Source organism: Stegodyphus dumicola, chromosome X1, assembly GCF_044657685.1.
Source record: "Stegodyphus dumicola isolate Sdum_Otavi_A_Nest chromosome X1, ASM4465768v1".
Lineage (NCBI taxonomy): Eukaryota > Metazoa > Arthropoda > Arachnida > Araneae > Eresidae > Stegodyphus > Stegodyphus dumicola.
The window spans coordinates 62,855,614-62,869,821 of NC_140780.1; the positions used below are offsets into that span (position 1 = coordinate 62,855,614).

General features: G+C 31.7%; 1 protein-coding gene across 4 annotated transcripts in view; it reads right to left on the reverse strand.

The window, feature by feature from the left end:
• The window catches only part of Ask1 (apoptotic signal-regulating kinase 1), a 259,398-nt gene that overhangs the window by 65,114 nt on the left and 180,076 nt on the right, over nucleotides 1–14,208 (reverse strand). For 3 of the 4 annotated variants that reach the window (XM_085807445.1, XM_035377341.2, XM_035377334.2), the window contains 5 exons: nucleotides 10,949–11,049; nucleotides 8,614–8,682; nucleotides 8,476–8,537; nucleotides 516–585; nucleotides 334–399 (listed from right to left, as the gene is read on the reverse strand). In XM_085807445.1, the coding sequence (XP_085663571.1) occupies nucleotides 334–399; nucleotides 516–585; nucleotides 8,476–8,537; nucleotides 8,614–8,682; nucleotides 10,949–11,049 (368 nt within the window). The remainder of the gene's footprint in view (nucleotides 1–333; nucleotides 400–515; nucleotides 586–8,475; nucleotides 8,538–8,613; nucleotides 8,683–10,948; nucleotides 11,050–14,208) is intronic. The other variant, XM_035377348.2, reaches the window with a different exon arrangement.

The window sequence follows — 14,208 nt, forward strand, 5'->3', positions numbered from 1 at the left end:
TATGCTAGATGCATATTTAATACATGTATCACAAAGTATAAGAATTATAATAAATAGCTGCAATACGAATTAAGCGTCTTTCACTTTCTCAAGCAAAGGAATTTATTTCAATATGCAAGTACAAAAAAGGGAAAAAAAATCTAAACTCTTTTTGTTACAGTAGTAATTGCAGAGTATTGCACTAAAATTTAAATCTTGTAGGCAATATTTATACATACATGATTTTCTATCATAACTCCATGAAACATGAGAATATGAAATGAGGGAAAAGGCTAGGTGTAGTACCTCAGATTTTAAGGAATTCTTACTATTCAAATTCATAATTCAGCATACCTAAATGTGAAGGGCGTTGGTATCCGAAGGGAGTTAGATGGACTGGTCTTGCATACAATAGCAGCGCTAAATAATGACAGAATGTTTGAATAAACTTCCACATATTAGCATGCATACAAGTTAATTTTCAGAAACACATAAAAATACATGAAAATTTTAAAAACGTAGACAAAAATGACTACCTCTCCTCGCCTGTACTTGCAAACCTTTCAACATTCATCGGTTTGTCTAATTTGGATACTCTCTCTGGCACTGAAATAAAGCTCAAATTAAAATGATACACTTTACTGATTAATATCTATTAAAATTTTTTAGAAAAATTAAGCACATATTCTAAACTACTGTAGCATATTATACAGAAGATAATATGTCTTTTTTCATTAAAATGGCAATGCACTGATAAAAGCTTTTTCTTGACTATATATATTAAGATAGAATATCATTCCTTCTTTTATTTCTATACTAAAAATATACACTTACAGAAGTTTTTCTTCAAATATGATATTTAGAGCATCGAATTATTTTTCTTATGAAATACCTTCAGTTATAACATTCATACATGTCGGACTCCATTACAAACAATTTTGTCATTTTCTAAAATACCATAAAAATACATGGCCATCTCATGTGCCAGGCTGTCTTATAAATATCCCACACTATATATACACATTACTTATACAAAAAGAATTTGAAATCAGCACATCTGAAATACTTGTCTATCTGACAACTTGAAATTGTAATTTACTTAAAAAAATGTGAAACATAAGGAAAAAAAGCAATTTTTTTATCATTTGAAATTATTAACCTAAACAAATAATTATGTTTTTCTGGAATGTTACTACTACAAGAAACTGGAATATATACTGTAAGAATATATGAAATTCATTTCATACTTCATCCTCCTTCCCTACACCTCTAAAATTTTATTTTACAAATGCTAAACAATAATGAATAAGGCATTAACTCATGGATCTCCAGTACTTTTTAACAATGTCCTCATGCCGAGAAAGTGCAATACAATTATTTAAACATTAAAAAATCATAGGCTGATTGGAGCCACACAAAATACAGTTTGGGGAATCCACCACTTCAATTCTGTAGAGGTGGTCTCGCAAACAGTCATGCACAGTCAGATATCTAAATAGAGCTACCGCTGCCTTTCTTGGAAAACTGGGAATGAAAGTTGTCATCTTCCCTCAGAATCCTCCAACTCTTATCCACAACATGTTGAATCATATCCTGCTTAAGAATTTTCTTAAGAGTAAGGTTAACAAACAATTCAATCGTATGAAAAGAAAGCGGTTCATTAATGTGTTGAATTATCAAAGATCCTTTCTTAGCCAATGTATCAGCTTTTTCGTTTCCCATAATTCCACAGTGGGCTGGAATCCATTGGAAAGATATTCTGTATGTCATTGCCATAAGCTAAGGCCTACAGTCTAAGATTCTTTGGGAACTATTTTGATTATTCAGAAGAATTTGAAGTGCACTTTTGGAATCTGACAATATGACTGCCTTTACAAAAGAGTGGCTATGAATTTACAGTTGTTAAATAGCTACAGCAATAGCTTTGATTTTCCCATCAAAGGCCCATTGGTAAAGTAGCAAGAGGGCCCATTGGTAAGTAGGAGCTAGAAAGCTCGCCATGGAACATGGTCCGGCATTGCACATTCTCTCTAACATAGAGTTATCAATGTAGACATGCAACCACTCATTTTGAGGTTAGCCAACTCCAATAGTTTCGATTGCAATAGATCATAATTGTGAATTGTTCATTTCATTTTAACAACTTTTTGGATAACATCAAGATTTATATTCAAATTCAAAAAGCCCAAGGAACAATGGCGAGGAGGTAAAATTGGACAATCTTGGCTCAGTTCCAAAGCATCAGATTCTCTCTGAGCAGCCTGGATAAAGCCAATTTGTGTTTTAAAATTTCTAGAAATTTCATTATTATAGTTCCTCCAAAAAGCATTGTCGGGCAAAGGCACCAGCTTCTGGTATAATAGGATCGCTTTCCTCTTAATATAATCATTAACAGGTTCCAAACAAGTAAAATCTGCATTGCAAGAATACGAGTAGAATACAGTATGCATAACGCTTGGTTTTAGAAGACTTCGAGGATCTGGACTACATTCTCTGGAGCCATGATGAGGATCTCGCTACAATGACCAATAATTGATTGAATGTATAATTTGTAAGCAGTCGTCAATGTCTCTCTGTCACAGCCTCACCTTGGGCTGGTCAGACGTTTTAAGACAGAGAATCTTCTCATGGCTTTTTTCAAATGTTTCCTCCAATTTAAGCGTGGATAAAGGATGCAACCCAAATACTTTGTCAAATCATTATGTTGAACATCTACACCCTTAAATGTCAACTTCAGGGTAAAAGGCTGTCTGTTCAGAATGAAGAACTGGGACCTGCTCTTATCCTGATTTACCCTCATACCATTTTTTACACATCAGCATTTCAGCTCTTTCAGAGACTCCTGAGAGTCACATTTAAGCAATTTTGCTTACTTTTAGAATCACTACTCCAGATAACCAAATCATCAGCAAAAAGGGCAGAATCCACCCACAGTGCCAGTGTTCGGTAAATCATTAATAAAAATATTAAAAAGAATTGGGCTGATGATTGTTCCCTGTGGGAGGCCAGTTTCAGTTTGTTTAAATCTAGAAATGTCACAGCCATATCTAACAGCAAAAAAACGTTGTGATAAGAAATTCTTAATGTATAAAAACATCCTGCCATTTATTGCCAACTTCTGTAATTCCTGAATAGTACGTAATCTTCATACTTTACCATAAGCTGATTCAAAGTCTATAAATGTTGCCAGGACAGACAAGCGATTGTCTAAAGAATCTTTAATGGCTTGTCTAAAGAATCTTTAACGGCTTGACTAACATAAGATACTTGTTGGTGAGCGGAATGATATTGTCTGATTCCAGCTTGTTTAGGAGACAAAAGATTGTTACTGTTACTCTCCAGAAACCAAGTTAGTCTAGACACAAACATCTTTTCCGTAATCTTCAACAAAACAATAGTCAATGCAGTAGGTTGACAGCTTTTAATATTATCTGCAGATTTATCCCTTTTAAAAATAGGGATAATAATAGCTTTTTCCCACATTGTGCACATAAGAGTTCCAACTATGATTAAAAATAGGCAGAAAGAACATTTGAGCATTGTATCCAATATGTTTAATAAACTCTGGATGCATATTATCTGGACCTGGACTTTACTTAATATCTTTAGGAAATCAATAGCTTCTTCTAGTTCTAACATGCCAGTCTCTATTAAAAATCTCTTGTCCAAATCCCAAAGTCATATGGGAGTCCTTGATCAATTTCTTCATCAGCTTTTGATCTCTCTTAAGTTCACTACTCAAACCTTGATCAGACATATAAAAATTCATAAAAGCATTAGAAATATCCTTGTCAAATTTCAGTCTTTCCTTTAAAAATGTCTGGTACCCTTGGGGAAAGAGGGTCATCATATTTCAATTTATTTACAAATTGAAAAGCCTTAGCTCCATTTTTTAGGGTAGTCAACATTATTTATAAAAATATTAAAACTCTTGTGCTTTGCTAAATTGATTTCCTTATGGAGAACTGAAATACTTTTTCTTCAACTTCTGACATCTTCCGGGTAATTAGAATTTTCAGCCTTAGTATGGATCTGAACTACACCAGTATATAACTGAACTTATAATGGGCCTGAACCAACCTTCACCTCTAAAATAAAAATTACTGTTAAGAATGAAATTATTCTTTCAAGCATAAAAACATTTTTTTAAAGTTTGTTCTAAAACATACTTATGTTAATTGCAAATAAATAAATGTAATGCAAATGTATAGAAGCAATAGTTTTCTCTGTCCACAAAATACTAAAATGAATAAATAAATCACAGTAAGAAAAAAAAATTATGAAATAAAAATTTCAAATGAATTGAAGTTTATATTTCATGACTTCATGGTAGTCATCTACATCAGAAATGTGATTTTCTCGACAAACTTGCAGTATCTGGATAATAGATTCTTTGTATATTTTCTACAAATCCTTGCCATTAACCATTGCATATTTATTGCCAATATGTTAGCCAGTACATTAAATTAATAGTAGACAATCTGATTTTAATATCTTTGTTTATTAGTTCAATAATTTGTTTGGATAGAATAGGCTTAAGAACATTCAAATATTTGACTACAGAGGCATGAAAATGCAAAATCATGCTATCAGTAACAGCACCTATTAAATTAGAAGAAAAATTTTATTTTTCAGAACATAAATTAAAAAAATAAAAAATAGGTTCAAATAGAATATTTCATGCACTAGTTTCACAGACTCCAGCTAGCACAATATCATAAAAATATTATTTAACACTTTAAATAATAAACCAAAAGTATTGCCTTTTTGACTACACTAATTTAAATCATTCCAGTTTAATGATTCTGGATGCAATAGAAATTACAAAATAAGATGCATAGAATTCTGTTTTTCAGTGCACAAGACCATATATGACAGTTATTTTTATTTATGCTTCGAAAAGTCACAGCATAAATTAAAAATAGCTGTCATATATGGTCACAGAATAAAGCACTTTTTTTTCGAGGACACAAACATTTTTTCTTTATCTAGAGTAAAAAAAGCATCTCACCGTTCAGCAATTAAATTGATTATTGAAATGTGGACCAGCTTATTCCTTTCATTCACACCTCCTTTAAATACATGTATATTAGTTTTAGTGTGCTTATTCTATTTTTCATTACCTACTGGCAGTACTGATATTAGCTCAAATATCAGTTGTTCCATTTTACTTTGCTTTTGTTTTTATTGAAGAATTTAATGACAGGGGACATAGTGGACATCATGTAGCAAACTTTACACATATAAAATCTGCTCAAAAATGACTTTTTTCTTTCTACTTATGCAATGAAACCTGGTTAATATTTCTCAAAGAACCATGAAACGAATCAAGTAAAGAGATTAAAGCAATATTATCAGAAAATACTGGATAGATTGAACAGACTAAATGCAATTAATAATGGAGAATTTCTGTATGAATTATTAGCACAACTCCAGTTTTTATTTAAATAAATCCTATAGAAAACTTTAGAAAATATTATTAAGAATAGCCTACATTGCTTTCAAAGTGATTAATTTGTTAATCAGTAATACACATTAAATAGCTTATGTTTCGCTAAATGGTAACACAATCGACCGAAAAATAAAATTACTTTATTTATAACACATTGTTTTTTAATAGCTGATTTTGTTGATTAGATTTGGAAGAAAAATATTTTACACTTTGGTATATGGCCATAAGTTAGGAACATAAGATAGAAAAGTTTTATTTTTATCAGTGGCACCACACTGCTTTTAAATCACTGAATTTGTCTATCAAAAATTTATAAAATTTTCAGAAAATATGAAATAAATAAAAAATGCACAATTCCACATTCGAAATGCACATGGTCTGGCAGAGGATGTGTTCGAAATTTGATGCTTCTAGGTACCACCATTCTTTCAGAATGCAAGAAACAAATACACATATGTACAGATTTTTCATAATTTAATAATAGACATTACCAGCTTGTAAAATTTATTATATGAATTAACAAACACCACTGAATTAACAAGCAGTAGTTGATTCTTGAAAACAGACTCATCATAACATTTTAAAAGTCATTACTCATCATACAATTTTAACCATACAGTTTCGTGACCTTTCGAATATCTATTAAAAAGTCTGATTTTAGAATTTATATATACCTTGGGATATGTTTCATAAATGAAGCACTCAACATAAATTTTTTTCTACTATCCAGATCAAAAGAAAATTTTCATCATGCTCCAGCACCTCCCCCCAATCATCGACACCATCATACTCAGCATACAGAATGCAATAGCCAAGTTCTGGATATGCATACCATCATCAGATTTTTCAACAACCTCTTTTTTCACCTCTATGCTATGCTAATCATAACAATTTCCTTCGTTGCTTGACTCTTCTCATTAACTTCCCTAAAATGTGTTGTTAATGAATTAACAAAACAAAAAATGCAAAATCACTTGAAAATTCATAGTGCAGGTTATTTAATAAATAGAAGCAACAGGTATAGTAATGCTCATGGGCAGCTGTAGCACTATCTCAAAAGTGGTAAATAAATAAGTATAGTGAGCTCATTCGTAACTCAATGAATTCAAGTCATATTCCAAACAAATACTGTACCCCAAACAAATATTTTCATGCCCGAAGAGGATGCATAGTAAGTTGGATATAATTCAAAGCAGACATATACTAAGTTACCACTGTATTTTTAAATGCAGATTTTCAATATTTTAATATGAATAATTTTATGACATTAATCAAAGATCAAGAGTTACTAAAACAGCAAGGCTCTGTCCTATGAAATTTACAACACACATGAATTGTGCACATTGTTTCACAAAGGAATTATCATTTCAATAATTATGGCAAAGAATGTCATGTGACCTTAACAAACTTATAAATTTCTACAAATAGGCAATGAACTTGAAAAAGAAATGGGTTTCTGATATTTTAATAACTTGGTGATTAGGGGGGGAAATGAAAACTACGTGTGAATGCAATGACACGAGAAAAGCAGAAATGTACTTATAATGCTTGCAGTAATCACTGCTGTAACAAAGTTATCACTGGCAGCAGTTTTTACAGTAACACCATGCCAAAAGTAAATATATTTAATATCATTTATATCAGTGCTAGGAAAAGAACTTAATGGCTGCAGTATGTGACTTTGAGCATGTTCGGCATGACCTGAATCCCAGCAGAGATAAACAGATTTGACAGCATTTCTTCATGGACAGGGATAAGCATTAGAGTTTCAGAACTTATCTCTTAAGTTTTTTTACCAAAAATATAAACTCAACATAATAATTAACACAAATTATCAAACATTTCATTGATGACTGAAGTTTCATTGGAGCTTAGACCAACATTATCAAAGCATTAGTGTTATGGTGCTGAATGTTATAGTAGTGTAGTACTTCATGTGAAAGTTGTTTGGTTGAAAGAAGAGAAATTAGGTTCAGAACTTTAATGGGAGCAGAGTGAAAGTTGTGTCATTAATGAGACTGCTCTGCAGGAAAATTAACCTTTGAATGTTGAATGTAACCTAAAATGAGGTTAGGTTAGGGATATGCTACTTGAATATGGCAAAGCCACAAGAGTTATCTCCGTTAGAGGACGGATGCCATCTTGGAGGACATTCTGAAGGAAACAGGCTTGTATTCATGCAACACATACAGAAAACCATAAAAAGCAACCATGCAGCCAGCCTGTTCATCGGTATTCAAAGCCAAAGTGGGTCAAATAACCAATATTCAGCAGTTTTTTTCACACACTTGTGATGGGGAAAGCTCCAATGAAACAATAGTTGGTAAACTAATTATTACACTGAACTTCATTTTTTTTAGTATTAAAATGCACAAAGTTACTTTCTACAAGTTTTTTTAACATTTAAAATAAATCTGACTAAACAAGTGAATGTGATCTCAAATGGGAAAGGCAGAACAAAAAAAGGGGGGAGAGCAGAATGCCTGTGTATAAGAGATCAATATCCCTAATAAAGAACACAGTTTGACACCAAAAGGAAAGATAAGAAGACAAATGATTGGATTGATTGAGTGGATAGTGAGGTCATAAGTAATGAAGCAACCACATGTACTCATAAGAAGCTTCTTACACACTAAAATGACAAAAATCCTTGATGTTAGCATGAATAGTGTTTTATGCCAAAATGAAGAAAGTGCATTGTACTTTCGATGACAACAGGGATACAAAATAATCGGTTATTTAGTATTTATATATAAATACAAATGTATGAAAGTGCATTGTTTATCATAATTTAAACATTTTACACACAAGACTAATCCTTTTTAATTAAATTATTCAACTTTAGGCTGCAGAAGTACAAATGTGTGCACATTACCAGAGTATATATATTAAGAGATAATTAAAATGTATGAACTGATTAAAATGATGGGGTGAATGTGACTAAAATTTATTTGTCATGAAATCCATTTTAATTAAAATCTGGATTCAATATGGTAAATTAGCTAAGATAAATAATTTTTTCATTTTGAAGAGATTAATAGTACCAGATATACTTCGACTGAAATCAGGAGGAGCTGCTCTATGTGTTTTCTTCTTTCCACTAGGCCTGAAAAATAAAAATTAGAAAACTTAACATAAGGAGGAGAATGCAGCACTAGAATCTGTAATATAAAATCACATACTCTAAAATGAAAGGTTCTTCTAGAAGATCTGCAGCAGTAGCTCTCTGATCAGGATCAGCAACAAAACACCTAAAACAGGAGGAGGGGAAACTTTTCACATAGCATACTTGATGTTCAGTAAGAATACATAAGCACAATATTCATTATTAGCTTTAAGATTACAAATTCCAGTGAATTATTTGTAGATAATAAAACCATAAATAAAAGTTGGCAAAGTTGGCTGATTAAGCTCAATCTTATTTAGTGAACAGTATAATTAGTTACAAATAAATGATACTGAAATTGTTACAGGCTTTTCCTACTTTGGTAATAGTAAACTTGCTGTTAAGTTCACAAATCTGTCAGTATGCAACTTAAACTAATAATTTTTCCAAGAACTACTTTAATTTCTCACAAAATAGTACTTTTCTATTTCAGGAAAGTATCAATAAGTGGTCTTAGTTTGCAGCTAATTTTGGAAATGAAATCGTTAATGTTATCTTCGGTGCTTTTAAAGCAAACTGAACTGTTAAATATAGTAACTGGTCTACATTTAGTTCCAATTTCAAGATGTGCACATAGTTTAAATTTTTGGAATTGAATATTTTTCCATTATTTTTCTAACCATTTCACCAGAAAGAAATTTAATTCAAATTTTGTAAAAATTATTTCTGATTTTTTTTTGCATTCATTTTAAGGTTTCCTAAAAAATGTAGGGTGATGTTCCTGATTTTCAAAAGTACACTTAATTTAATAAATGAAGTTGCTTTTGATTATTAACCACGGAAAACATTTTTTTGGGGCACCTGATGTAAGTTAACAGAATAACTTTAGATTAAATATCCCTTTAAGATATTCAAATCTGAAATTACTCATTTGATTGAAACATTTTCTTTGTGCTTCATTTATTATTGGTTAACTTGAGTTCTTTTTTACTCTTCAACAGCAATATTTTGGCTATAAGTGTTTGGCAATTTTTAAAATTCTAATATTAATTTAATTTTTTTTAATTAATTCATTTCTGTTTATGAAACAGACATCCGAGATAGTATTAATTTATTTTGCTTAATTAATATATTTATATATGTATACACAACTATTAAAAATGAAACCCCAATACGAAAGAGAAGTTGTGCTATATAAATGGCATTTAGGAGGTAAAGATGTCTATTCGCATTTCACCCTAGAGAAATAAGTGCGGTGCTACTAACAGCACTTATGAACATACAAGTCATATTTGCTTTAAACAGATGATGTAAACTTCATGCAATTTATTTATCTTCCATACTGAGCATTGTGAGCTAGATTTGAGTCAAGAACATCAGCAGCTTACTGAACTAGAACGAGGTTAAGTAATAAGGCTGATAGAAGGTGGATTTTCTTTTCAAGAAACTGCAAAACGATTTGGCAGAGATGAATCCACTGTGCACGTGTGCTGGCAGCAGTGAACACAGGAAGGTAACTGTCTCAAGAACGCCGAGGTCCAGTCACACATATGCCACAAAAAATTTTCGCATGTTTCAGTTGATTATGGCAAAGCACACTAGGGGGTATCTGCCTAAGGGCAGGGATGCCTTCATGGAGAAGTTTCTTATGGAAACTGGCTCATATATATGTTACACATGGGGAAAACCATGAAAGGCCTTCCCAGGTCTGGGAAGCAATTTCCTGTGACAGCAGGAGCACTCTCATCATTACCCGACACATTTTGACAACAAATATGTATGTCAGACTGGTGATTGCCCCAGTTGTGCTGACATTACTGAGTAATATTGCAGGAGGCACTTTCCAAAAGGATAATGCTTGTTCGCATACCATTTCTGTCACCAAACATGATCTACAGTGTCAATGAGTCACTTTGAATTGTGAGACCACCCAATCTTTCTCCCATTGGGTACGTATAGGACATGATTGGATGATAAATTCAGATCATCCACAACCAGCACAGACTATTACTGACTTGACTGATGGATAGGCATAGAACTCTATCCCATAAAACGGCAAGCAGCACTTGCCCGATAGAACATACTTCAATTCAACATTGTGTTGGCTACAGCAATTATTAATGTAACATCATTTCACATTTGAAATGGCTCTTCTTGCACATACTTTAACATGTGGCCTTGAAACAGTAATCATATAAATACGGTACTTAGACAAATGCTTTGCCTATATTTAATTTCTCTAAACTGGTTCTTTCTTGGTGTTCGAATTTCTTTTTCTATCAGTACGTATATATAATTTTCCAAAGAAGATAACGTTTTAAATAACATACTAGAAAATATATATGACAACACTCTATATGCCATCAGATAAATTGTTGGTCAAATACAGAAATAAATTTAAATAATAGTACCTTAGTATGAAGTTTTTCGCCCTTTCAGACATTGTTGCAGGTATTTCAGGGTGGATTTTATAAAAACCCACTTTGAACATAGCAGCGTGAGGAGATCCTAGCTGAAATGTATATTATTACACTTTACATACATGGTATATTAATGAATGATGAAAATAACAAAATTTCTTAAAATAGACATAATAACAAAAATATTTAAAGGAGAATAATAAATTCTAATGATAATTTTGTTGGCAGAACAGTGCAGTGGTTTAGTGGAAGCTGAATAAACGTTTATGGACCTGAGATTAATACTGGATAAGGCACTGAAGTTCATGAGAAATGGAGCACTTAAAAAAAAATATGTGTCAACTTGAAAAGTTCTGGCTGGAGAATAAGAGGCAAATATCCCCAGATACTAACCCCTTGCATAAAAATTATCAAAACTTGGACAATGGTTGGGCAGAAAGCCTACCTTTAGTTAACTAAGCTATCAAATCCAATGATAATGTCAAAAGCATTTAAATTATTTTGTGCAGGCTATTTCATTGAAAGTTACATCTTTTGATGTCAAAGTCATAGATCATAACACTTTCTCAGCCTGCATCTTCCAAGGGACTACAGAAACTCACGCTTTCTTTCTTTCTTTCTTTTTTGGAAATATCTGTTTTTTTTGGGGGGGGATACTCAAGACAGCTTTCCATTATTTTCCTTGTCATTAATCAAAGGAAAGTCTAACTTACTACTCCATTTTGAGTCTCTTATTTGAATCTGATAACTACTATCCTTTATATCAAAACAATTTAGTTTTCCAAATTTATTTACTCAACAGCTTTAGACAACAACAAACAAGACAAAAAGATAAAGGCTGAACTCTGCTGTTGTCTTCTGCCCCAGCGTAATCTAAACAACTTTAGAGAGTTGCATTTAGAAAAATGAAATCTAGCTACTTTTCACAAAGTGTTACACCTTCTTAGAATATCCTAATTCTGAACATGCACAGTATCCAGTTTCTCAATGTTTTAACTGAAATGTTTCAAACCAGACAAGAAAAAGTTTTCATACTTTAAAATGTCAAAATTTTAAGAAGTGGCAAATTTTATACAGATTTTGAATCTGGTGAGCAACAGTTGATACTGTTAAAAATTTTTCCAAGCAATTAATGCTTGATCTGAACTCTTTTCTATTATTATTATTATTCCTTATAAGTTTTTTAGAAACTTCTGATTTGCAGTTTCTTTCCTAAATTTAGAATATATAATTTTTAGACTTCAGATGCCTTATACTTTACCCATGTGTATTTGATATTTTTTCATCATAAAATGTGTGGAGTCTTGATTCTTAATTTTGCTTTGGCACTAATTAAAATATCTCAATACAGAAGAACAATCATTTATTAGCATAAATCTTCATAACCAATAATTTGGCTCTCTAGTTGCCACTTCGCTTGGAATACATCTTAAACTGAAAAATTCTACACTGAAATATGGTTGATTTTACATATTCTGACTAATTCATATCTCTGACACCAACTTAACGAATCATTACTTATTCTTTTTTGTTTTCATCACTGCATAACAATGAACACACGGCAACTTGAGAAATGGCTCATGCAATGATATCTAATTTTCTCTCTTTTTTTAATATTAATAACTGAAAACCAAACAGCATGGTAACCATTTATGTTGACATTATCTAAGGCGATGATTACAGACTTCAGTTAATGCACAGCAAAATGTTGAATGTGTTGAGGAGAAATTAGAAATTTCTTTCCCTACACAAAAAATAGATTTTGTAAATGATACTCAGGCCAAATAATTACATCAGGGTTGCCACTCAATGAGGAGAATGAAATTCCCTGACTTTTCCAGGTTTTCAAGGTGTGTTTTGAGAAAATTCCAGTCTATTCGCATGGTGCGTGTTGGCTGTGCTGAGAGGTAAAGTAATTATGGTACCACTTGAAAACACAAACATTTGCCAATTGCATATGACTTATTATATATATAATCCCGAAAGCATTACTATTATAGCTATAACAGGAGTTGTTTTTTTCCACTGAAGATTGAGATTAGAATCTGCCCAATCTGGATTAAAAAATGAGTTTTTTTGCAGACATTTTGCAGCTAAAGAAGAGTAAGAATGATATTTTAAAATAAATTCAGGTATTTTTATATTTATTTAGCAGAATACATAAGCAAAAATATATGCGTTAAATTTCGTGATAGTATTTCATTATACTGCTAGATTTAGTTTCAGAATTATGCCAGAGAAATTTGCCTGAAATTTAAAAGTGTTATTAACTAATAATAAATAAATTTAGAGGAAAGAAGAACATTAAAATGATATAAATAACATTAATGATATAAAAAAATAAAAAAAAATAAATTAAAGTTAATTACTGAAAAACTGAATTACAATAATCAATGATATTTTGGCGAATATAGTCATATTAAATGTTAGCCTAAATGACTGATTACTATTTTTTTATTTTACTGCAAAATGAAAAAAAAAAAAAAAAAAAAAAAAAAAAAAGTTAAAAAGATTTTGCGGTAAAATCTTAGTCTTTGCTACGGCCTTGGTACAATTTTGAAAACTGCCGCCAACACCAAAATGACCGGTTTACTGCCCAACACCTTCTTGAACAGAGACTAAGAGACAGAAAGAGCTAACTGTTTTTACTGCTGATCATAATGTCACCAAATCCCGTGTGTACTATATACGGAGGTTAGAATAAAATAATGTGTATTGTTAAGATAAAAAAAATTCTCTACAACAGGAATGGCTCCATCCCAACGTAGAGGGAAACAGCTCCATATGCGCGAAATATCTGTTGCCGAAGTTCGAACGTCAAGTTTATCAAAAGTACATAAAATGAATATCGTTTTAAATTTCTTTAAGCTTTAAAGAAAAAGTAAATATTTTTTCGTGTGAGTAAATTAATAGATTAGTTATTTTGAGCAACAAAAGTACGAAAATCCGAGTATAAATTATCGCGAAAGTCAAAGAACGTTTCTTCTTAACACATGCTCCACAATTTCCCATACACATTGCGGAGGGGGAAATTCTCGCCATCAGGTTCCATTGCCAAATACCTTGGCGAGTTTTTCCCTCCGCTTTCTAGCGGGACTACAGCAAACTTATTTACATTGTGTCTATGGAACCTTTCTTTACATAGACATTCTTACATTAGAATAGAGTACATGGGGACTATTCTAGCCTCCATGATACCGTATATTAGAATTAAACCGATTTTGTTGTATACGAGAATAAGAAGGTATTTT